Below are 25,210 nucleotides of genomic sequence, written 5' to 3' on the forward strand. Positions count from 1 at the left end.
TAGCGCTTGCAGGCATCCGTGTGACTCACTGCGATTCTCTGCGCTTCTACGATCGTCCCCTCATGGTACTGCTGGCTATGCAAGTCTGTGGCGTCCGGCTATGTTTAGGCCCTGGAGTTCCACTCAATGTACCTCTTCTGTCTGGGTTGGTTTCCTGCTTTTGGCTGCCGTGCTGGGTTCCCTGCTTTAAGGGCTATACATTTTGTTGCATGGATCGGAGCTGTGTGACAGATTATTGAGCGGCGGAGGTTGGAGAGTTATGGAGCTTCTGTAGCGTGCGACCATCTTTGTCAACGCTTGGCCACGCCCCCCCAGTATGCAACCTTAAAGCCTGCCTGGGATTCCCAAATACCCTTACCGACCAGTATGTGATGAGAAAATTAGGTTATCTGGTTATATCTCAGATAACTTTGACTCAATCCGCTCCAAACTCCCCCATTGCATTTTAAATTCTCATTTGATTTGTCACACATTTTACAGTGATAAAAGTATGTTTCATTTACCTTCATTTGGCTTGCACAAATATATTTTATATTTGCTCCATTATGATTTGCTAATTCAACAATCACTTGCTCTCCACATCAAATATCAAGATTTCTGGGCCCTTCTTCATCCACAGGGACTGGCTGAGATACAGGTGACCTTTTCCAGTAGCCACAGTTCTGTCCTGGGTAAAAATTCTCTGGACAACTGGTGCCTTCCAGAATAAGCCCCTAGAAGGAAAAACCCACAATGGCAGAAAAACCTCCTGATGTCACCGGGGCTGACAAAAGGAGTGCAAGGGATCAGGAATTTCAGGGAATAGAATTTGTGAAAACTGAGAGATGAAACTGGACAGAAAATAATTAGGTGCAAGGAAATTATACAGGAGAAGAAATGGTGAAGAACATGACAAAACAACTCCAAAACCGTTGCGGCACACTTTCCTCCAGGCATCCACTGATAAATTTGCCGCAGATAATAAGCTTTCACAGAATCCTCATTGCTGCCATCTTAGAATAGGATAACCTAAAGGAACAATATGAACCAACAGCTGTCTTGAATAGGTTTATGTATAGGGCGTTTATGTATAGGACTCTGTATCACTTCCTGTATGGTAAGCTGGGAAGATAAAAAAAGGAAAGCAATGTGGCAAAAACCTGAGGGGAATTAAGACTAAAGTCCCCAAAAGTTGCAGCAATGCTGACCACCGACATGCTGGAACTATGGGCAGCATTTAATACATGTAAAATAGAAGTGCAGGAAGTTCTGCCACTGCAGGTAAGTACAGATTGACCTGCAAGTCTCCGAAGTACTTGTGTTTTCATTCTTGTACATTTCACAAGGGCAGAGCTGACAGTGTACCCCCCTCCAGAACTGCTCGGGTTACCTGGGTGTCATTTCATAAACTGACAGATCAAAAAGGGAGCATGACCAGCAGAAGCATTGTATCAATATTATTTATTAGGAGGGTACCCTTTCCAATTGATCAAAAGCTGCAACATCCTTTGTGCAATCATTGAATACTTGTGTCCTGAACCTAATATTCAGTAGAACTGTTACCCAAGATTGCAGGTAGTACACATGGAGTGCATTAATAAGGATCAAGACTAAAAGGTTTTAGCTGGGATGTAAGTAAAACGTTCAACCTCTTCCAGCTAAAAGGAACAGAAGTTTGAAGGCTACCCAATTGATTTGTTTGAATGATTCAGCAAATCTAGGCTTAAACTTATTTAAAGACAATTGGGATGGAAGGAATCTTGATGATAACCAGACATTGCTTCCTATCTGGTTTCAAGAAAGGTTTCATCCTTAGTTTAGTCGTTTGTCGTTGTTCTTGGATTTTCTATCTTAAGGATTGTAAAATGTTCCACAAATGTAGAGGTTGCTTAATAAACCAAAGGAAATGCACGAAGATAAAAACCTTGAAAACTAAAAAATTGGGAAATCTGTGTAGCACTGTGCATATAGTTGCTATTTGAAAATTCAGCCTAAGGTAGATAAGAATCTTCTTGAGTGAGGAGCCGAGACTAATGCCAGGTTTTCTGGTTTCATGTTGTTCAGATATTGTTCCAGACTTTGATGAATAAGTTCAGTGTGACCATTAGACTGGGGTGGAAGCCAGAGGACAGAGAAACATCACTCTGTAGAATTTTACAAAATGCCTTCCAAAAATGGGATTCGAATTGGAAATCACGATCAGAGATTATTACTGGTGGTAATCCATCAAGACTAAAAATGGACGCTAAAATGACCTGAGCTATGAATTTAGCTAAATCTTGGAAAAACCAACAACAGTGAAGACTTGGCTCCTCTATGGCATAAGGATTGGGAATCACGCACACCTGAAGAACTTCAACCCTTAACTCTTTGGATGATATGAATAAGGCGTGACCTTTGAACCACAGTTCTTCTTTCTTGGTTAAGGATACCTATTTCACTTCTTAGACTTTAATATGTGAAGAACCAGTCTTTAATGCTTTCTAGAAAAGATTGAGGTAATCCAAAGATTGCTGAAAGAGAATTAAATTCTGTCCAAAGGTTAAAGGGTGATTTGGATAGTTTGGGATTAGGCCTTGACTGCAATCATTTTGGTGCTCCAAATATAAGAGACATAAAAGTTATTTTTATTAATTTTTTTAGAACATCTGGTGTGACAATCGTCCAGCAGCCCTGCAGTTAGCGATGGTTGGTTCTGATTTCAAAGGTTTCATGAGCACCCATCAGTAAGTATTTCCATTCAGTACAGACTATCTTCATGGCGAATAACTCTCACTCTAAGCCTGATTAGCATATTTCACACTAAAACAATATATAAAAAAAGTAAAATTGTGGATGATCTAGGCCATCATCTTCCTGCTTCTATGAAGCACAGCACCTGCGGCTGGTTAGCTGGGTAGATGGAGAAACAAACTGCTGGTAGAAAATATTCAAATGAAGAATTGATATTTGAAGAGGAAGGTAACTCTATAATTGATTAAGCTTTTTTAGGGTTCATGGATAAACCTTGAGAATTTAGATGGTACCCCAGGTATTCCTCTTCGGACTGATAAAATCCTCACTTCTTAGGTTTATAAGTTGATTTTGTCTCGATCTAGATAGTACTTGTATTACATGCCAACTATGTTCTTCCTTTGTGCAAAAAATAAGGATATTATTCAAGTCTATTTCCACAAATTGGTACAACATATCAAAATACTCATGATCCATAAATCAGTGGAACACAGCCGAAGCATTGCACAAACCGAAGGGCATAAGGTTTCCAACCTTTTCTGTAGTGACAGGTACTTCTGATCAATAAAAATAATTCCGAGCGTCGAAAGGATGAGAAACTCGCATATTGTTCCCAGAGTCCCCCATGCCCAGCTTCAGTGACTAAAAGGCCTCTTCGAAGAAAGAACTCCCCTTTTTATTTCATGCAATGCACAACATGAAACCAGAAAACCTGGCATTAGTCCCGGCTTCCCTCTTCAACAAAATGTGTGATCCTGACCTCAGCAGTCACCAGCAGACTACAATCATGAGAAAATATAGGGACCTGCAGATGCTCTGTTATGGAGGCACATAGAAGAAAGAGATTTCATGAGAGAAGGTAGATGGAAGAGGAGTGATACCAGGAGAGGAACAAAAGAAAGAACTTTGAAACAGGAGCAAGAGGGGTGTCTTGCCTTTAGATCTTTCAGCTTCTGTCCCACTTAATTTTTCCCTTTCACTCCAAGGAGTTGAAGGTGCTGTTCTGCCTCTGCATTACAAGACACATGTAGTGATAGGAGAACATATCTGCCTTTCTGATGTGTTTACAGTTCACGCCCTGCCCATCAGACATGGTCAGTTTATACTTTTAGAGCCCTGATATACGGATCTCTGTTATGGAAATGGAGTCTGGAATTGCAGCCCTCCGCTTTCCATTAAAGGTTGACACCCATGATCAGAAGTGAATGTCAGGCCTTGAATCAAACTTCCATTGTGAAAAGCAGATTATTACTCTTAAGTAGGCCCTAAACAGCCAAAAACAAAATAAGTGTAACTTAGGGCCTGCTCTTCAGTGAATATGAGATTAAAAGCCACTGGACAGAATGAGCCAAAAGGGACCTCAAAGGCCAGCATGTGAAGCGGGCTAGCACCCTGAGTAGGATGGTTTAAAATGATTAGATATTGCTGATGATGTTGTGTACGTGTGTATGTCTCACTCTGCATATGTACGTGTGTACAGGTAACGTGTGCCGTGCCTGCGATTTCTATAATATTGGCCCTTACATAATAGAAGTCATTCCTGTCATATTGCCACATATATGTTGATTCCATCCTATCAATGGCATATTGTGGGCATCCAATGTACTATGGTCGAAACTACTTCAGAACAGCAAAGCGATGCGAGTTGCCCATTGTTGCTGCTAGTATTCTGTATTCCATCCACATTTTAAAATTTTGGCAAGGAAGTGATTATGTATTGTTCTTAATTTGTTGCGAAGGTGCTCTTTTAATTTTAAGAAAAACTCGAGTGCTTTTACTAGTATTTTGGCTTACCTCGCTTGCTTGTGTGGGATCATGTATCGTTTCGTGTGGCCCCCCCGGGCCACCGCAGTCTTGAGCGGACTGTTTGAGTGGAGGGAGTTTACAGGGAAACTCGGCACGCTAATTCGCTGCCGCCATCTTTAGGCAAGGGACGCTCTAGTGCTTGCGTTCCCTTCCCAAGGCGGGTCCTTTAAAAGCAGCCTCTGGAACTAGCGTGCCGCGAGCACACCAAAGGCAAGCCCATCTGCGCCCGCCCGTGCCAGGCTGGGACCCGGGGCCCAAACCCCTGCCCTTCACAATAGCGCTAATATAAAGTATTCTTCCACCCAGCTATTCAACCTTTGCATGAATTCCAGACCCACGTGTGCTTGCCTCGATGCAGATGGCAACTCCTCCACCTGCCCAGGCTGCAATTTCACATTTAAAACTTACCTTGATGAACCAGGTAATGCTATTGAGCCCGGTATTACAGCCCCCCAGCACGCGCAATATGTAATGAAACCCTAAGCCAGCTCTCCCTAATAACTTCTCTTTTTTCAATATTAACTGTCGCTCCCTAAACATCAGGCAGATGGGAAACATCCTAAACCACGATGCTTGAGCAACGACTCACCTGAACAACGAGGAAAGAACAACGAAGACTGCTCAACAACGAATGCGGAACCACGACGGACGGAACCACGACTTGACGGCCGCGTCCCTTCTCTCCGCTGTCTTCCGCCTACCATCCCCTTACGCTCAATACGATTGGGCTTTGTTGGAGTGATACGTCACTCATCTCTGCCCAATCACAAAATGTCTCCCGCAATAGGTTATGATAAAAAAATTCAACATTAGCATCGTTTCGTATGCACTCTGGCTGGCGTCAAAGGTAGGTCATTTCTTTAAATTAATATTAATATTAATACTTAAAATTATTTTAATGAGTATAATTTATAAAATGAGTTGTTTTACATTTGTATTAAATATGACGTGTAAACACTTTCAAATCTCGCAACACGTTATAAAGGGATTTTTGGGGGGTGTGGGGGGTTTTCCCCCCAGAAAAAATGACTAAGTAAAGGAATTTCGTTGTTAAGGAAGTCGTTAAAAAAAAGTAGTTGTAAAGAATTGATCGTTGTAAAAACATTCGTGGTTTAGGAGGTCGTGGTTCAGGCAGTCGTGCTTCAGACAGTAGTTATTGAGTCATACAACCCAGGCAGACATCTTTGATCTCCTAGTGAACTTACAACCTGATGCCATCTTCCTAACGGAGACATGGCTCAACAGCTGCTTGGGGCCTTATGTGGCCAGAGCTCTGCCTCCTAACTACGCTATTGTTAGGAAGGATAGAGAAGATAGGGTGGGAGGAGGGATAGCCTTTATTTTTAAAAACACTTTTTGCTGCAAATTTGACGAATTACTGATTCCCGACTGTGAAGCGGATGTCTTTAAACTTAATCTGACTCCTCATTTTACTCTTTCTGGGATGCTGGTGTACTGCCCCCCTGGCCCTGCTGGCTCATGGGCAACAAACTTTCCCGATCTCGTTAACCCTCTTTTGCTTCACTCAGCCAATTTTACAATTATAGGTGATCTTAACCTCCATCTAGAGGACTCTAACTGTAACATTGGCAGCACTTTTGTCTCCGATTTGGCGGCCATGAATATTTTACTCGATAATAGTGGGCCCACAAACAAAGCAGGTCACCTTCTTGACCCCATTTTTTCCAATTTACCTTCCTTACACTGCCCAGCAGCCATTCTGCTGTGCTGGACTGATCACTTTTTAGTGAGCTTCAGTCGTGAAGCCCCCCGTTTCGCACATGCAAATAGTAACATCGCCTCCAAACCTTCTAGGAACTGGAAAAATCTTGACATCACCAAGTTTAATTTATTGCTGTCCACTAATGCTCCTACTTTCCATAACAATGTCGCCTCGGACCTGGTTGCAATAGCATTTCAAGATTGGATTCAGTCGGCCCTTGATACTTGCCTCCCAATCTCAGTCAGGAAGTTCAATAATCACTTCCCCCCACCCCCTGTTTCTCCGACAAATTAAAGAAGGAGAAACCAAATGTAAAAACTCATAGCTTCGGTGGCGAAAGACTTATGCACCTGAAGCCAAATCTGCCTACCTCACTAGCAAACGGGCCTATCATTCCGACTGTAGGGCTGCACGTGCCAACTATGTTTCTACATCTATCACTCAGGCCAATAAATGTCCTAAAATCTTATTCCACATAGTCAAAGATCTATCCGGCTTAGCTGCCATGCAACCACCTCCCAGCCTAAATACAACATAATGCGAGGATCTTGCCCAATTTTTCCAAAATAAAGTGGAAACTATTTATTCTGCTCTGGCTAGCACTGCCCCCTCTTCTTTTCCCTCACCTACTGAGTCCGCTGATCGTCCCGTCTCAGTGACCGAAAACTGCACTGCCCAGATACATATGATTACTCTTGACACCTGGCCACTCTTGGATATGGTAACACTTAAACAACATCTCAGTCAAATTAAATCGGGATCCCCCTGTGACTTACTGCCCATTGCGGTTTTACGACAAATCGAACCACCCTCTCTTAATCACATTCTTCAACTGCTGAACACATCCCTAACAAACTCCATTGTTCCCCCAGATTGGAAACATGCAATGGTTGTCCCATTATTAAAAAAAAACTAACGCTGACCCTGCACTTCCTTCTAACTTTCATCCAATTTCACTCCTTCCTGCTCTCTCAAAGATTCCTGAGAGACATATTAATGGGCATTTGTCCAAATTTATAGAAACCAATGTGCTTTTGCATCCTTCCCAGTCCGGGTTTAGGACTGGTTACTCCACTGAGTCCACCCTCCTAGGGGTTACAGAAGTGCTTCGACATGACATTGACGCGGGCGAAACCATGGCCTTGGTATTGCTTGAACTGAGTGCGGCCTTCGATACGGTCTCTCATACCGTACTCACAAAGGCCCTCCAATCCTCTGGTGTCATCGGGGCGGCACGAACTGGCTTAGCTCTTTTCTCACTGACTGCACCTTTCATGTCTTTTCATCCACCTCCAAATCCAAGCCTCACTCCTCACCCTATGGGGTCCCCCAGGGTTCGATTCTCAGCCCCCTGTTGTTCAACATTTACATCAGACGGCTGGCAGCTTTGGATGAGATATCTGGGTTGTCGTATTTTTTCATACGGTGACAATACCCAGATCCTCTTCTCTCTCTCAGCTGGAAAAACCTCTGAGCCCTCTGCACTTAGATCTGGCCTCAGTAAAGACATGACCTGGATGAACGGCTACTTTTTAAAACTCAATGGCGATAAAACGGAGGTCGTGATCCTGAGCAAAGATCGAGGTCTCAGGGGCCCTCAACATTGGCCGCCAGAAATGGGTATGCTCCCACAACCCTCTACTCAAGTATGCAACCTTGGTTTCATTGTTGACGACTCTCTATGCGTCAACAGGTCACCGAGGTTGCTGCTACCTGCTTTACCATTCTGAAATGGTTGAGGAAGATCGTGTGGATGCTCCCATCTCACCCCCAGCGCACCGTAATCCAAGCCCTTGTTACTTCTAGGCTGGAATACAGGACTATTCTTTACTTGGGTGTCAACAAAGAGGCAACACGTAAATTGCAGCGAGTACAAAACTCTGCTGCTAGATTGCTTTGCCGAGCATCCAAAACTGCATCGACATCCGGGCTGCTGGTAGATCTCCACTGGCTTCCAGTGGAGAAACGGGTCAAGTTCAAGGCCCTTACTTACATGTTCCGTATTAAGCATGCAAAGTCCCCCCGCTATTTGCAACATCTAGAATGTCCTTATGTTCCCTCTCGCACTCTCAGATCTTCCACCCAAGAGAAATTCCAAATCCCTAAAGTCAGACTTTCTCGTATGGGACGACACTCTTTTGCCTACCTGGGCCCCACCTTATAGAACTCTCTGCCATTGCCCCTCCGCATGCAACCAGACCTTCTTTCATTCCGTAGATCCCTTAAAACATGGCTTTTCAGCCAATAGGTTTCTCCACCCTCTGCTGTTCCTTCATGGCGCCGGGAAACCCTTGTGGGTAGTTGTGCGCTGGCATACAAATTTAAATAAATAAATAAAATAAAATGGTTCAAACCTCCGGGATAATGTTGCAAAAATGCTGGCCCCATTATAAGAGTGGTTATTTTAGGGATATTATGGCCATTTATGTCATGATAATAGTCTCCTCCCATGAGATGGTGATAACCCATACATTGTAGTTCTAAATCTTGACACATTGTGATTACCCAAAGCTTGTACAGTACAGCCCATTTCATAATGGCAATACTATTGCTGGCATAAGTGGCATGATGGTGAAATCCATGATATTGTGCTGGCCCTAGCATAGTGGTTGCAATTTTGGGGACCTTTTGGGCGTTCACCACATGAGATGGTAGTACTTGGGCAAAAACTAGCAATGTTTGGCAGTAGTATATCACAAACTGATGTTTGATCACCAACATGCATTTACTACAAATGAAAACGTGGTATTTCTCTTTTTTAAGAGGGTCTTAATTTAGTTTGTCCAAAATAAAAGCTTAAATATGATAGCAAAACATGTGTAATTTCATAAACTGAAAAGCCAGAGTTTGGGGCAATATTATTGCATGTCTAAATATGTTTGCATGTAAAGCAGATATTCGAATGATATCTACCGCTGTGGCATTAGGCAATACCCTGTATTATTGGCGGACCCTAACAGCTCTGAATCTGTAGATATCCCTAATTTGAGCAATTGAACTATTGTATCGGAACACCTCTACGGCCAGCGGCCTGGGAATGTTAGATTTGAGTATATTTTTATTTTCTAGCCTGCCCCTCTGATTGAGATTCATCAATTCTTCAATTACCACCAACTTGAAGTTGGTGGTAATTTGCGATTTCCTAAGGAGAATTGGCATAAATTGAATGCTTGTTTCATAGCATTTAAGGAATCACAATTTGCGATTCCTTAACTGCTTACGCAAAATTAAGGAATCGCAAATTTTGCAATTCCTTAATTTTGCAATGCGATTTCCCTACAACATACCATTTTGCAAATTTTTGTCGCAAACGCTGCTTTTTTGCGAATCGCAGCGTTTGCAACTAAAAATTGCATTGATACATCTGCCCCCCAGTGCCAATGGAGGCACCCTTGCACCAGAGTGCAAGGGTGCCTGTGTGCAGGGGAGGATTGGTTATGTGTAGGAAGGTGTCCCTTTCTGCCTATAAACAATCCTAAAATGCCATTTCGTGCACCACATATGAAAGTTACAAAATTGCATTTTTTAAAGGTTTGTTCATGTACAGAAAGGGACACCTTCCTGTACATAAACAAACCATGGCATTTTGCTATTTCCATGTTTGCTGCAAAAGGCAGCACACATGGAAAAAAAAAACTATGAGAAATATTTAATTTCTCCTCCTTTCGCCAATTTAGGACCAGGATTTACCAGGTTTTAATTTTGGTGCTGCCTCCCATGTACGTCATCCTTGTACATAGGGGGCAGCGTCAAATATAATGGGTGTTCCGGTGGAACGCCCACCACAACACCCACTGCACGCCCCTTTGACGAAAGGATGCCTTATGTACAAGGCAGCGTTAAGCCACGTCAAGTGACTTAACGCTGCCTTGTACATAAAGCAAGGCCCCTACCGCCACAGGAATATCACAAAAAGTGATGTTCTCTTGGCAACAGGGGCTTGTACATATGCCCCCCATTATCTGCATTTATTCAGTGGTAAAACGATGTCCGTGCGCTTTTGAAAATATTGTTTCGGCGTATTCCCAGATGAAATGCTTGACATGTGCAGTTTGACTCCCATTTTATTGTGGGCTTTGAGATGCACTTAAATGGGCAGATTTACATCTTTAAAGATGCATAATTTCCCTGTGCCAGCCTGCGATACCCTTGCGCCACTATGTATGCGCCCTATTTACAATACAGCGCACCATAGCGCAAGGATTGACAGATGCGTAAAAAATTCTGATGCATCTGTTGGCCCAAAAGTCACACATTGCTGGAGTTGTAGTGCAAGCATGACGCAACTCCAGCAATGCATGTTGAGGCCAATACTTATTGTACTGCGTCACTCCTTACACCTGCTTCAAGCAGGCGTAACTTTTTGACACAATGGCCTCCTAGAAGTGGCGCAGTGAAATCTTGGAGATTTCACTGCGTCACTTTTATGAGGCTTTCCTGCATGAGAATGCCTACCCTGACGCAGGTAAAATGTGATGCAAGGATTTACAACAAGATTCATATCCCTAGATGAGTCACGTTGTAAATTGGCCGCATTGATTACGCCGCCACTGCATCAAAAAAGTGGCGCAACGGTGGCACAAAAGTGTCACAAGGGACTTGTAAATCTGCCCCAAATAATTAAGGCAGTTTTGTTTGGCTGGGGCATTAGTTCAGATGTTTTATTCTCTTTTTGGTCAAAGATCTTTTGGGGCCAGACCAGTATATGTGGGTACCTCTCACATGTACCATTCTATTTGACGAGCTATTACCTATTACCTCATCTCTGTATTGGGGACTTCGGGCGCATGTCAATCTTGAAGAATGTCATCCATTTAATGACATAAAAATCAATTAGTGTTTTAGGCTTACCTGTTTTGAAAAGCTAAATATAAAATAAAAGTACATTAGAAATGAGATTTTCCAGTATGAGCCATATCAAAGAGTGCCACATATTTAAGTTCAACAAAGAGGTCGTTGGTATATTATAATGTATTATCACTGACGTTTGCAAACATGAATACAGCATGCGAAATAGTAGCAGCATTAAACCAGTCAAGGTGAGTGAAGGGCCTTACAGCAGCTGTACATTGACTTTCCTTTCTTCGTCTCTAGAGTGAATAGTGACTAAATCTCCTCCTATTGCTTTGCAAAAATTCCAAGCTTCGGTCCAAGTCTTCCTTTCCCCTTCTTTTTTGACAAAAACCTGGCAATTAAAAAACATATTTACAATGTTGCAGGTCATGGTACATTTTTATTGTATGCTTGAGGTTATGGATATTTTATTAAACATAAATCTGCAAAAAGGTTCCTTCTCGTATTTGACAAACAAAGCTGATGGTTCTGAGAAGGAAAACAGGACACAGAAAAAGCACAGATCCCATATTTAATGCTTGTAGAAAGATGTAAACTAGGATCTAGTGAAAGAAAATGGCCACAGATCTTAAAGTTGAGCATCAAAGCAGAAAAGTGTTGAGAGAGCATTCTTATGTCGAGTAGTTGTCAAACTGCTCGGGACTTTAACAACAGTGCTACCGCATGAAAGTTGGAGCTTTTAGCTTTTAAAATGCCTTGCATTTAAAAATGTATTTTGTGATAGTTTATATTTATAGGTTAAAGAAAAATCTGGTCCTTAAGTGAGATCCATGTAAAAGAAATTACACTTTTTCTGCAATTCATTTCACTCACAATATTTAACTGCACATATACAGAGACAAGTGTGCTTGATTTTTACCTTGTATTTTTATAATATTCTTCTAAATCCGTAGCACTTTAAAAAGTGGACTCGCCTCAGTGGTACATCTCAGTCTACTCGAATAAACGTAGGAATTGAAGGCAATTAGATTTGAACCCTTGACCTTCAGCTTCCACTCACTTTGCCATAGGACTTGCATTAAACCAAAGGTGGGCGTAACTCACGTAATTTCATGTAGTGATTATGCAAAACGCGTTTCGCACTGAAAATATTAGCTGAACATGGAGGGAGTTCCGTGTTGCAGACAGGCGGGGCGGGGAAGGGGCAGGGTCGGGGGTGATAAACACCGGAATATGGATAATTGCAGGTAAGTAAACAATTAAATTTAAAAAACGAATTCCGTTGCATGCCCTGCATCGCAAAATGCGATACAGGAAGCGCTACGAAATTTGTTTTATTAATTTAATTGGCTATGGTCATGTTTGATACTAAATTTTGGATATGATGCAAATTTTTCTAAAAATGTGTTTTGCATCAGATTAATGTATGAACTCATTTGCTGATTCTGTCATGTTGCAAGCTGTTTCTAATATTTTTTCACAGTTTCTAAGTACATTTTTGTCTTTAAGTGTATGTTATTGTGATTTTTATATACGTGTAAGTTCATGTGTGAATTTAATAAGTCTATGTTTCTTTTTCAGTCCCCAAAAAATAGTTTTGATTAACTTTTAAAGGAACAGGAATGGTCTAATAAAAATTCCATTTGGACAGATAAAAGAGTTGACTGTTCCTTACTCCACGAGTAGTAGGAGTGTACAGTAGTACGGAGCGGTGTTCATTGTTTTGTGTTCTGAACCTTATGAAAGAAGGCATTTTCTTGCTTAACCATCCTGTGTGTCTCTGCTGGGTTGTGGATTGACTGTCTGGCTTTGGAGTGACAGGGGATGGGGTTGTGCATTCACTGCAGACAGCCGGTGAAGGGTTGAGGTGGGTCCTGCCTTTCCTGGATGAGTCAGGGCTGGGCTGAATAGGCCTGGGCTGCATTTAGAATAGTGGGAAGAGATTTCCTTGCACCATAATAAGCCTTGTCTGCCTTACACAATGCTGTCTCCCCCGTGGGCCAGGTAGCTAAGATAGATAGGACATACCTGATTTGCACTAAGCACAGAGACTCTCTGCCACAAGAGAACACAGGGAAAGGTGGTTTAAATATTGGGGCCCAGACCCCAGAACTTTAGAACTCTTTTGGCCTCAGAAACCCGCCAAGAAGAAGAGCTGGATAAGCTGTGAGGAGGAACAAACACTTTACTGTGTGCCTTGTTGTGTTGGGCTGCAGTGACTACTTCTGTCTTGGCAGAGAAAGGACTGGACTGAACTTTCTGCAACTTCTTTGAGTTTCTCCAAGGGCTTGAGGTAGAGCTTGCCCCCTGTTCAAGAAGGCTCAGGAACAGCAAAGACTTGGAGTTCATCTGCTACCAACACTGTGTGTTTTGTGCTGCAACAGCAGAAAAAGAAACCCAATGCCGTCACTGCTGCCGCAGGTGGCTCCGTGTCCTGAAGGCACTGCAGAGGGCAACGCTACACTTTCCACCACAACCATGGTCTCTCCAAAGCAGACATTTGACACCACCATGAAGTTGATGCTTTCACCTTGACCTGTGGGCACCACACTTTGCACTGCCTCGCTTCACCCCGTTGCCTTGGTAATCCCAGATGGCGCCAATCCATGGCAACATCTATGCCGCTGCTTGCTCTGGGGTTCCAGGACACACCTCGTAAGTTACACAATGCACCACCCTTATCCTGCAACGTAGCCTTGGCCTTACGATGCCAGCACGATCGACTCCAGTTTGTCAGCCAACTACAGCGCTTCCGCAACAACAACAACGCTGCTTGCACCATGAACTTCCAGCACTGTCACAAGCACTACAAAACTTTGCACCCCAGCCCTGGTCTCACCGATGCCACTGGACAACTGTCACTGAGCCACTGCCTGCACCTCGATTTGAGGGCACTGCATGCCACACTTCGCACCGCAGCCCCAACGACTCTTGTTCTCTTGACTTCAACTGCGAGGAGTTCGATCTGCAATGTGTGTGACTTCAAGGGCCTGACAATGCCTGCCCTAACCTCTGGAACTTATGCCTGCTGACGCGGCTCTTCAGAACTCGTCATGAGGTTCCCAACACCCTGCATTTCTAAAAGGTACTGTTTTGTGGGTCTTCCCAACACTGTAGCTGGCCCATGATGCAGCGGTCACCCAGAACTGTTTGGATTTGTTGTTCAGAATGCTGTCATAGTGCCAAAACAGAGCTATCGACTTCAAGGAACTGTATTTTAAGACTATTTTTGAGTATTGATATTTCTGACAACTGTATGGTGGATTTTTATCATTTTTGTTCTTGTTTGCACAGATAGAATATTGGTTATTTTTCTAAAACTGGTTTGTTGTCCTTTTGTAGTGTTGTCACTGTATTACCGTTGTCTATGTGGAAATGCTTCACAAACTGCCTCTAACAAAAGCCTGACTCCTCCAGTCACGCTACCAAGGGGGTGAGCAGGGGTATTTTAGAAGTGCATCCCCCTTACCCTGACTAGGAAGAAGGTCCCTACTTGGACAGGGTAACAACCTGCCAACTAGAGACCCCATTTCTAACATGCTGTTCCACCTCTAAAGGACAGCCTGTCACTCCAGCATTACCCAATCAAGACTTTGAATCTGACACCAGCTCTCTAAAGTACCTTTTTTGGAATTGTACTCCTGCTTGTTTGCTTTGATGCACTGTGAACATCTTCATTTCCAACAGGGGCATGGACCCCAGGTCTGGCCCTGTTTTTACTTAGTAAGCTTATTTTCTATTTCTGTGTACTTCAATATGAACAAAAAGCCAGAGATAGTGTGTTTAAATCATTCTACATATGTGCCATGAACCACCGTCAGTCAAGTCTGTGCACTTAAAATATTTTCTGTTAACAAAATCTGTTTCAGGTGTCTCTACTAAGGTAATCAATGTTAGAAATCAATCTAAAAGGGGGCATTGCTGATGCAATGAATGTAGACTTTTCTTCACAGGAAAAGTGGGAGCTGCATCTAAGTTGGCAGGGCTGTAATATGAATTTGAGCAGAAGTTCCATTGGGGTCTCTCGTGCATTAAAATATGGCCTCAGAGCATCCAGGAATGAGTTTCAGGTAAGAACTGAAGATTGAAGACAGCATAGAGGCAACTGTGCACTGTTTCAACAGGATCGCATTGCACCATTGTGAAGGAATTTGCATCTTAAGTGGTTCATGATCTAAAGCTTCAGGAATCCACAACCCCCCAAGTAGGGCCTGCTTCTCCGGACTTTGTCCTTAAGAGATGGGAAATCAGTAAAGAGAAAGACTTCTGTGAGTTCAGCTGGTGCACTGGAGAGCAAGTCCTGATCCTTGAGGAAGTGATCCGACAAGGTAGGTGGTGGGGTCATTAACTTCTTGATTCAGTGCACTTATGGTATTGTGTACAATCACCTAACAGGACATAGGCAAAGCATCATTGAATGTTACAACACTGACTGGTGCTTCTCTGTGACCCTGCTTCTTTTTGTGGCTCTTGGCCCTTCGAGTAGTCTTCTGATGCACTCAAACACCAGCAGAAGCCTATCTCCTAAACTTCTTATTATGCCTAGGCTCACCAATGATTGTCTGGGTTGTGCTCTCCTTCTCTGCACTCACCAGCATAATAGAGTAACCAAACCCAACCACACACGTGAGGGTTTAATCAGGAGAATATACTATGCTGAACTGAGACTGCAACAGAGGCCGACAACTGGGCTTGACCTCCTGTTGCAAGTCCCTAAAGTCAACCGAGAATTAGGACAATATGGTGCCCCCCGAATCCCATGATGGGAGATGGGCACAAATACTCACTGCAGTGAGTCTGCATACCTGAAGGAGAGACTTGCTACTTTTGCAGCATCATTTCAAGATGAGACCTGTGGTCTTGAATTGTAGGTGTAACAGAATGCATGGTGCAAGGGGTTTGGACCCCGGAGAATCCTTAGCTTAATGTACTTAGTCTGAGTGCGACTGCAGGATACGACAATGTTCCCAAGTGATTTCCAGTAGTTAGACTTTATGCAAGGATCCATGCCATGTTATTTTTTGTGTTTGATTTATGGCCCTAAGTGGCCAAGGATATGTCCAGATGTGGATCAGATGCTCACTGTACCACTGAAAAAAACCTGCATCCGGCTGAAAACCCCAAAATAGGCCATAACTTCTATTGGGTTGCTTGTGTTCTGGTTCGGTGGGGGAGCTGGCTTGACAGTTTTGGGCTGGAATGTTCCTACTGGAGTAGGACGAAGGATGATTTGAATATGGCTGGGTCTATTTTGAGGTGTCCTGGTGGGAAAAAAGAACAATAGGTTTCCAGTGGTTTAACTATATGCAATCATTCATCCAATCACTTTTTGTGAGTGTGATGCAATGCCCAAAGGAGCCACCAGTATGCACAGCCCTATTGCCTGAGGCCTGCCTGGTGCTTCAAAGGACTGACCTGCTGCTATCACTGGACCGTCCTGTTGCTTGAAGCCTGTCTTGTACCTTCAGAAGTCTACCCTGCTGAGTGATGTCCGCCTTGCTGCTTGATCCCAGGACTACCGGAGTGACTCCAAGGGCTAGTTGGCTGATCTCCTGTTCTGAGCTGCAGTGACACAAAAAGCTCCAACATCATTAAACCAATACCTGAACCCTGGTTGAAGTGAGTCCTGCCCTACAGGTGGTGGCCCACATTTTCCACCACAAATTAGGCTGAAAACAGACATGTGCCAGGGGCCTACCTGCTTGCTTATAAGCCAAAGATGCATTGCCGTTCAGCCTGACTTTGAGGTAGATGCCACTATGTTATTCCCTGCACCAGCAAATACTGTTCAGCGGCTCTTCTCAGGAAGAGTATCCAGCCCGTGGAGCTGCAACAGCATGCAGCTTTATCTAACTGGAGATTTTCAACTTCCAAACATAGAAAGATTTACTGCTACTTCATCCATCTGTTCTCTGACGACTATGCCCCCTCCGATTGGACACCGCAGGCTACCTCACCCCAATAATCTTTATCTTCTCAGAGACCTTTTCTTTAAAATTTCCTACAGTAAGCCGACAATGGGCCCAATTCACCTCATGTACACGAACCGCGTACCATTGGGGTCAGACATAACTTGATTTTACTGAGGTCTCACATGACTAGATGCTTGCCCTTGGCATTTTGATCTTTAGGAGCTATTTTTCAATAAAAAGTCACTCAAAAATGTCATGACTTGTGTTCTACTGATTGAGTTTAATTTGTTTTGATGTCAAATTATTTATTAATATTTGCTGTATTTTTCTTGTGTTGTGTTTTCACTTTATTCCTGTTTGTGTGCTGCATAATACTTAACATATTGCCTCTAAGTTAAGCCTGACTGATTTTGTGCAAAGCTATCTAAGGGTTAAGCACAGGTTATTTTAGTGACGTTTGTGGTTCATCCTGACAGGGATTGTGGTTCTTAATTGAATAGGGTCCCCCCAATCAAAATCCAATTTCTTACAGTGAACAATTATGGACATGTGGTGCACTCTAGAGAAGTGTGTTTATAAGGCTTAGAGTTGACCCCGGAAACACAGGAGTGTGTAGGATGGGTGGCTGTTGTATAGAGAGGATGTCTAAATGTCAATTGTGTGTGTCATTAATTTCTGACGCAAACTGTTAATGAAATATACAGTCTCTCAATGGATAATGTTACTTCTGTATAAAAAAAGTGGTGAACACCCTAAATATTGATTCCAAAATATAGACTGCCCAAAATATCGAATCAAGAATATAGACACCCCAGAATATCGAATTACTAAAATATAGGCAGCCCAGAATATCAAATTTAAGGTATGAAATATTGAATTCCATAATATCGAATTAAAAATATTGATTTCCATAATACGGATTTTTTTTAGTGTTATGTATGGTAGTATATGTATTAAAATTACGTATTAATTTTGTAATGTATGTTTAATTTTTTTAAGTAATGAATGTTATGTAATTTAATTTTTGCGTAATTTAATTCCCTAGCTGGTTGTGGGTTTATAGGGGAATATGGTGGGAAGTAATTTAATTATAGTAAATTAAATATTAATTTTTCTTTATATGTATTGTTAATTAATTGATTGATAATTAAGTATCAATTGGTAATTAATTGTTATGAATTGGTAATTAACTTTTATTAATTGGTAAATAATTTTTATTTATTGATTAATTGATAATTGTGTTAATTGTATTTATTTGGAGCGGGTTGTGGGTTTATAGGGGAATAGGTCGGGAAGTGATTTAATTGTAATAAAGTTCAACATTATTTTTATTTATATGTATTGCTAATTAATTGATAATTAATTTTTAATTGGTAATTATTTTTATTAATTAGTAATTAAAATGTTGAATTTTTAATTAATTTTTTATTGGTATTGATAATTCATTACATTTTTCAAAATATTAAATATTTACTTTCCCTACTGTTGCACCCTTTGGAGGGGGAATAGTCATTTTTACCCTCCCGCTATCCAACGTTTTCCCTACTGTTGCACTAACTAGAGTGGGAATAGTAATTTTTACCCCTCCGCTATCCAGCGCTTTCCCTACTGTTGCACTCACTGGAGTGGGAATAGTAATTTTCACCCCTATGCTATCCAATGCTTTCCCTACTGTTGCCCTTTTTGGAGAGGGAATATTAATGTTTACCCTCTACTATTGCATTACTATTGCTATCCCTGAAGTGGGAATAGTATTTTTTACCCTCTCGCTATCCAACAAATTCTCTACTTTTTTTTACATTACTTTATTGTTTTTATATTTTATGATTTTTTACATTATTTTAAGTATGTTTTATTTAATTGTTTTTATTATTTAAATAATTTTATATTATTTTTATTATATAAAAAAATGAAATTTTAGTTAACTATATTTTTAACAATCTATATTTTGGACTCAATATTTTAGTACTTACCTGTTTGTAGATAGGGATTCTCTATTTTGTCCTTCGATATTTTGGAGCCGATATTTTGGGCATTTTATATTATGTCCCTCGATATTAAGTCACTGAACCAAAAAAAGTTACTGATGATATGCAAATGCATTAGAATTAATCGCATTGTGATGCTTACTCTGTCGAAATATCTTGATGTTCTCGAATTTTCTTGTTTATGGATTACATTAATAAAAATAACATTATAAATATGTTTGTGGTAGTCAACCTGGAAGGGTATGCTTAAAGAAATGCACTTTTCACCATCATGCAAAGGTCTGTGTATGGTGCTAGGAAGCCTGTTAGGGGGAGGGAAAAAGCAGCAGGCAGACATATTAAGTAACTACAGTTTTGCACTTCTTTTTTCTCCTTGAGTAACAAAACAGAGCAACTGTGGTTGCAGTGCTGTTTTACTCAAAAAATGAATACATTTCCCATAAGATACGCATGCTGGAACCAACCAACCTTCCAGATACTAGCAACGCAAATGAAATCTTCCTAGAAAACATATTATGAAGGTTTTGATGTATGTCTTGAACATGGTGGGATCACATGTAAACCTGTCCTTTTTTTCCACAACAATTTCTTTTGTGGTACCTCAGGCTCTTCTCTTCTCACATGCAGACCTTAGTGAAACTACCTGAATAGGGCCAGAAATCACATCAGCTACTTTTGAAATTCAATCGCAGGAATAAAGTGATCAAGGACATTTAGCACAGACATTTTCCCTTTGCTGTACTGAACATAAAGTATTTAAATGACTATGTAGAGGACTGAGGAGAGTCTACCCCTCACATGAGCGGACTTTCCACTAGACAAAGATTAGTTGTTTTACAGCTAAGACCACATACTTTCACCTAAAACTGAGGCCTAGATACTCACCTTGGGATTGGCCCAGAGAAATATGTTTTTTTGAAAGATTTTTTCCTTAGGTGTTGGTCACAATCCTACCTTCCCAGAGTCTGGTTCAGCTTGCTAGTCTAATTCAAGCATGTGAATCTATGAGGGACTCAGTACTGGAGAAGAAAATGTTACTTGCCTGTAGCTAAATTTGTCCAGCATTGATATCTTGCATAGATTCACATACAACTCACCCCCTTCATGAGGCCTCAAATAGTTTATTCTTTGATGAGCTCCAAAGATCTGACCAGTGAAGAGCCTCTAAGTTCTTTGAGTTCTGTTTGTTCTCTTTTTCTGGAGTTTTCTTCGCTCCAGGGTTCTTTTTGAAGTGCAATCAGAGCTAGCAACAGTATATGCAGATGCATGTTTGGATATATGTGCTCTTGTCCAATTGGTTATAGATGAGATGATGCTGTCCAAATTTGAACATTTGAGTTCAAATTGCATCCCTTCCTAAATCCCTCAATTTACACTTTTGCTGTGGCTGGATAAAATTGCTCCCCAAACAACAAATGCAATATTAAACCCTCCCACATTTAACCATCAACCTTTTCTTGCTACCTGCTAAACTAGCTCATTTAGAACCTAAGTAAGCCCCATACCTTGAAAACCATGCCACTGATGAAGCACACAATTCTCTAAATCACTCACATTGACCTTGGTGAGAATAGGCAAAGCACCTGAATCCATACTGACATCTTAGAAATTGACAGAGGACAGCACCAGATAGTGCAGCATATTTCAAATATTTTGTTCAAACAATGAGAACTTCTTGTCAAGCTGGTTCAATTCACAGTAAAGATCATGTATTAACATCTTAAAGGCAGCAGAATCTGAACAGAGACATGTGGCTTAAACTATAGGCATACCCATTGTAAAGTAACATATAAAGCATTGCCTGTGGCTGTTCCATCTACACTATATTATGCTTTGCAAATTGCACATGTCCTGCAAGAACAAATGTCTAGGTAATGGGCCCCTATCTGGATACTTACTTTAAAACATGAAATGCTGTTCATTGGTTCCCAGTCAGGGGGGCAGTTTGGAGGGACTGTTGTTATTGGGACTGGAGGAGACGTTAAACCAGTGCCCCAACGTTTGCAGATGGATTTGGCTTGCTGTTCGCAGTTTACCACCTCCCATAATCCACCTGCCATTCCGGTCCTCATTACAACACATCCTTGTCGTCTTCCTTAGCGCAAGAAAAAAAAAGCATCAATTGTCACTAAAATCAAGCAAGCATTCCAGAGTCTTACAATATGTTGATCTGTGCATAAGCTGAAGATTAGTACATAGAAAAACCTGTAGATATATTGTATCCGCACACCAACAAAAGGAATACTACGGCACTCCTTAGTGAGATTCAAAGAAATGTTATTATGCGCTCATGAGTGACACATTTCGATTGTACCCAACAACCTTGTTCACGAAAGGGTGTGCCATCTTGTGACACAATAAATATTGACGTGTAGAATAAAGATAAAAAACAGCTTGAGGTTGCGGGAAAGATTTAATCACAGTGTCTAACCTGAATAAATTAGTAATGTGAGTGCAATCAGTTTACAATTTCTTATCTAATTACGATGGCCAAATACAATAATTACATTCAATCATATAGAGAAAAAAGTCTGCTATAAAAATATATAAATATTATAAGATCGAAAAACACATATAGGAATTTCCTAAATAATACATCCTCTTATTAGCATGAATGTAATAAATATCATATTTCTGTATAAAAGACAGGCAAAAAAAATCTTAGGCTATGCACTCCATCAGTTTATTCAAATTCTATTATAGAATAATGTACAAGGGCAAGTGCCTTATAATTTCTACACTTGATTCCCCTATAATCACCTCCTAAAAGTGCTCAGTGCAATAAAGAATATACAAAAGGTGTTTGAATATAAAAACAGGATGCTCTACTAATCCTGATAGAATATATATAAAAAGACCATACGAAACCAAGATATATCTCTGTTAGTTTTCGGATAACTTCATAAATAAAAAACAAAATAATTCTAGGCCTAGTGGCTATTTTTAACTAACACTAAATTACAGTATATTTCATAGGTTAACATTCCTATGTACAGTAAAAATTGTAAAAAGTGTAAGAATATAGTTTGTCAAGGGGCTTTGTAAGAGGGACAGGAGAAATAGTATAGCTCACAGCCTTAAAGAAGATAGGTGTAAAGTTATTAATCCATATTAAAACCCATAGGTTCTTTACTATCAAATTCCAAAATAAACCATGACTCTAATTTGGGTATATCTCTCTCTCTGTCACCTCCTCTTTTTCTCTTAGGAACTTGTGCCTTGCAGCTGTATCTTAATTCTAGAGGATCACTGTGTTGATGTTGCTCAAAGTACCTTGCAATGGGATTACTATGATCCTTGTTGGTAATTGCCCGGATATGTTGTAGTATCCTGTTACGTACTGGCAAAGTGGTACTACCCACATATAATGTTTTGCAGGGACATGTGAGGATATAAACAACACACTCTGATTTACATGTCAAATTGCCTCACACTTAGATTTTCTTTTTAAAAGGGGTTTCAATCATAATACGATTCTCACCGTTCTTACAGGCTTGCATTTAGTGCATTTCCTGAAGCCATCATATCTGGTTAGCCAAGTTTGGGATCTGATCCTAGTATCATAGTCACTCCTGACTAGATAATCTCTCATTGATTTAGATTTTTATAGCTTTTCATAGGGAGTTTTGGTGTCAGTCGACCAATTACAGGGTCATCTCTCAAAAAATGCAATGTTTCTGCATAGCTCAATGTACTCTCTGATGTTCTTGATTATAGGTTATGCTATCTGAAGGTATGCAGTTCCTCTAATAGTGATGCCTGGGAGAAAAAGTAAGCTAAGCTTTCTTAGTTTGTAAATTTCAAACTTGGAGAGGTTCAGTGCAGGAAAGAGAGTGTGGGAATTCCTTCTTTCGGAACTAGGGTCCTCACACACCCAGCAAGCTAGGTGTAATGCTTCATCATATGAACCTGCTCCTCATTGGGTCGGTGCTGCAATACCCAAATGGGCACCCATGAAGGGGCTCTTTACCGGAGATCTTTTGTTCCTTGCCATATGAGGCTGAAACATGTAGATATTGTGCAAGGGTGATTTAAAAGAAGTGGGATAGTCCAAATAAGTCTTTTGCTCAACTCTACAGGTCAACATGTTTCATGCCTAATGATCAAATTGATCTGTAGCAATTCTTCAGGACCTACTCAGTGAATCTATCTACACAGCGCAGTGGGGTCTAAGTACTCCCTACCGCGTGTTCATACTACGAGTCAGGTAATCTGTAGTATCTTCCAAAGACCTAAACAAAAACAAAAAAGGGAGGGATACAGACTGGAATGACACCTTTATCACAAGTATTTAGGTCGTTGAGTATCCGTTACTCTCTCTCCGAACACATCCTGTATAGTGCCTTAATTTGTGCTCAAACCTAGGCAAGTGAAGAACAAAGAGGGGGCCTAATTTTAGGACACCCGGAAATGAAACAGATTTAGAAAAACAAAATCTAAAAGCACAGAAGACTATACTCCCCATATGGTGTCACCCAGGGGAATGTCATTCATACATATTAACCTTGTGTCATACGTCAACTCAAATTGCTCTTAACAACCACCAATTAAATATGATCCAGATGGATCATCTTTCTACATAACTCACCTCTCTATACTGAGGGAATCACTCCAGTCAGTGTCCGGCGGAGTATGAGGACACCTGAAACATGGTGTCCTATAAGGCACAAACAATAAGGTTGAGAGACAATGAATCACTCAATCATAGACATTTATAGAGCGCTCTACTTACCCGGAGGGTCTCAAGGCGCTAGGGGGGGGGGGGGTGCTGCTACTACCCGAACAGCCAGGTCTTGAGCTTCTTCCTGAAGGCGAGGTGGTCTTGGGTCAGGCGCAGGTTGGTCGGGAGGGAGTTCCAGGTCTTGGCGGCCAGGTAGGAGAAGGACCTTCCTCCTGTTGTCGCTCTTCGGATGCGGGGGACGGCGGCGAGGGCGTGACTGGCTGATCGGAGGTGTCGTTTGGGGGCGTAGAAGTTGATGCGGTTGTTGAGGTAGCTCGGGCCTTGATCGTGAAGGGCTTTGTGTGCGTGGGTGAGGAGACGGAAGGTGATTCTCTTGTTGACCGGGAGCCAGTGCAGGTCTCTTAGGTGTCCGGAGATGTGGCTGTGTCGTGGGACGTTGAGGATGAGTCTCGCTGAGGCGTTCTGGATCCGTTGGAGTCTCTTCTGGAGCTTGGCGGTGGTTCCACGTAGAGGGCGTTGCCGTAGTCCAATCGGCTGGTGACGAGTGCCTGGGTGACAGTCTTCCTGGTCTCGGTGGGGATCCACCGGAAGATCTTCCGTAGCATGCGCAGGATGTTGAAGCACGACGAGGAGACGGCGTTGACTTGCCTGGTCATGGAGAGGGAGGAGTCCAGGATGAAGCCCAGGTTGCGTGCGTGGTCTGTCGGTTTGGGTGCGGTTCCCAGGGCGGGGGGCCACCAGGAGTCATCCCGGGCGGAGGGCGAGGATCCCAGGATGAGGACTTCCGTCTTGTCCGAGTTCAGCTTCAGGCGGCTGGTCGACATCCACTCGGCTACCTCTTTCATTCCTTCGTGAAGGTTGGCTCTGGCGGCGGCGGGGTCGTTGGTCAGGGAGAGGATCAGCTGGGTATCGTCGGCGTAGGAGATGATGTTCAGGTTGTGTTGGCGTGCGATGGCCGCGAGGGGGCTCATGTAGACGTTGAAGAGGGTTGGGCTCAGCGAGGATCTTTGGGGTACGCCGCAGATGACTTCGGTGGCCTTTGATTTGTACGGTGGTAGGCGGACTCTCTGGGTCCTTCCGTCGAGGAAGGAGATGATCCATTCCAGTGCCTTCTCCTGGATTCCGACGTTGTAGAGGCGCTGCACTAGGGTGCGGTGGCAGACGGTGTCGAAGGCCGCAGAGAGGTCTAGGAGGATGAGGGCCGCTGTTTCTCCGTTGTCCATCAGGGTTCGGATGTCATCGGTGGCAGCGATGAGGGCGGTCTCGGTGCTGTGGTTGGCTCGGAAGCCGGACTGTGAGGGGTCGAGGGATCTGTTCGTCTCAAGGAAGGCGGCCAGTTGCTTGTTGACAGTCTTCTCAATGACTTTGGCCAGAAACGGGAGCAGCGAGATGGGGCGGTAATTCTTGAGTTCGGTGGGGTCCGCTGTTGGTTTCTTGAGTAGAGCGCTGAGTTCGGCGTGCTTCCAGCTCTCAGAGAAGGTGGCGGTGGTAAAGGAGGTGTTGATGATGTCCCGCAGGTGGGGTGCGATGACAGCGTCGGCCTTGTTGAAGACGTGGTGAGGGCAGGGGTCGGTCGGAGATCCGGAGTGGATGG

General features: G+C 42.3%; 1 protein-coding gene across 1 annotated transcript in view; it reads right to left on the reverse strand.

The window, feature by feature from the left end:
* The window catches only part of LOC147688870 (macrophage mannose receptor 1-like), a 758,166-nt gene that overhangs the window by 369,334 nt on the left and 363,622 nt on the right, over positions 1–25,210 (reverse strand). The window contains exons 12-13 of the mRNA XM_086941771.1: positions 20,834–21,030; positions 11,299–11,426 (exon numbers count right to left, since the gene is read on the reverse strand). Of these exons, the coding sequence (XP_086797897.1) occupies positions 11,299–11,426; positions 20,834–21,030 (325 nt within the window). The remainder of the gene's footprint in view (positions 1–11,298; positions 11,427–20,833; positions 21,031–25,210) is intronic.

The sequence above is a fragment of the Lissotriton vulgaris genome, chromosome 10 (assembly GCF_964263255.1).
Source record: "Lissotriton vulgaris chromosome 10, aLisVul1.2, whole genome shotgun sequence".
Classification (NCBI taxonomy): domain Eukaryota; kingdom Metazoa; phylum Chordata; class Amphibia; order Caudata; family Salamandridae; genus Lissotriton; species Lissotriton vulgaris.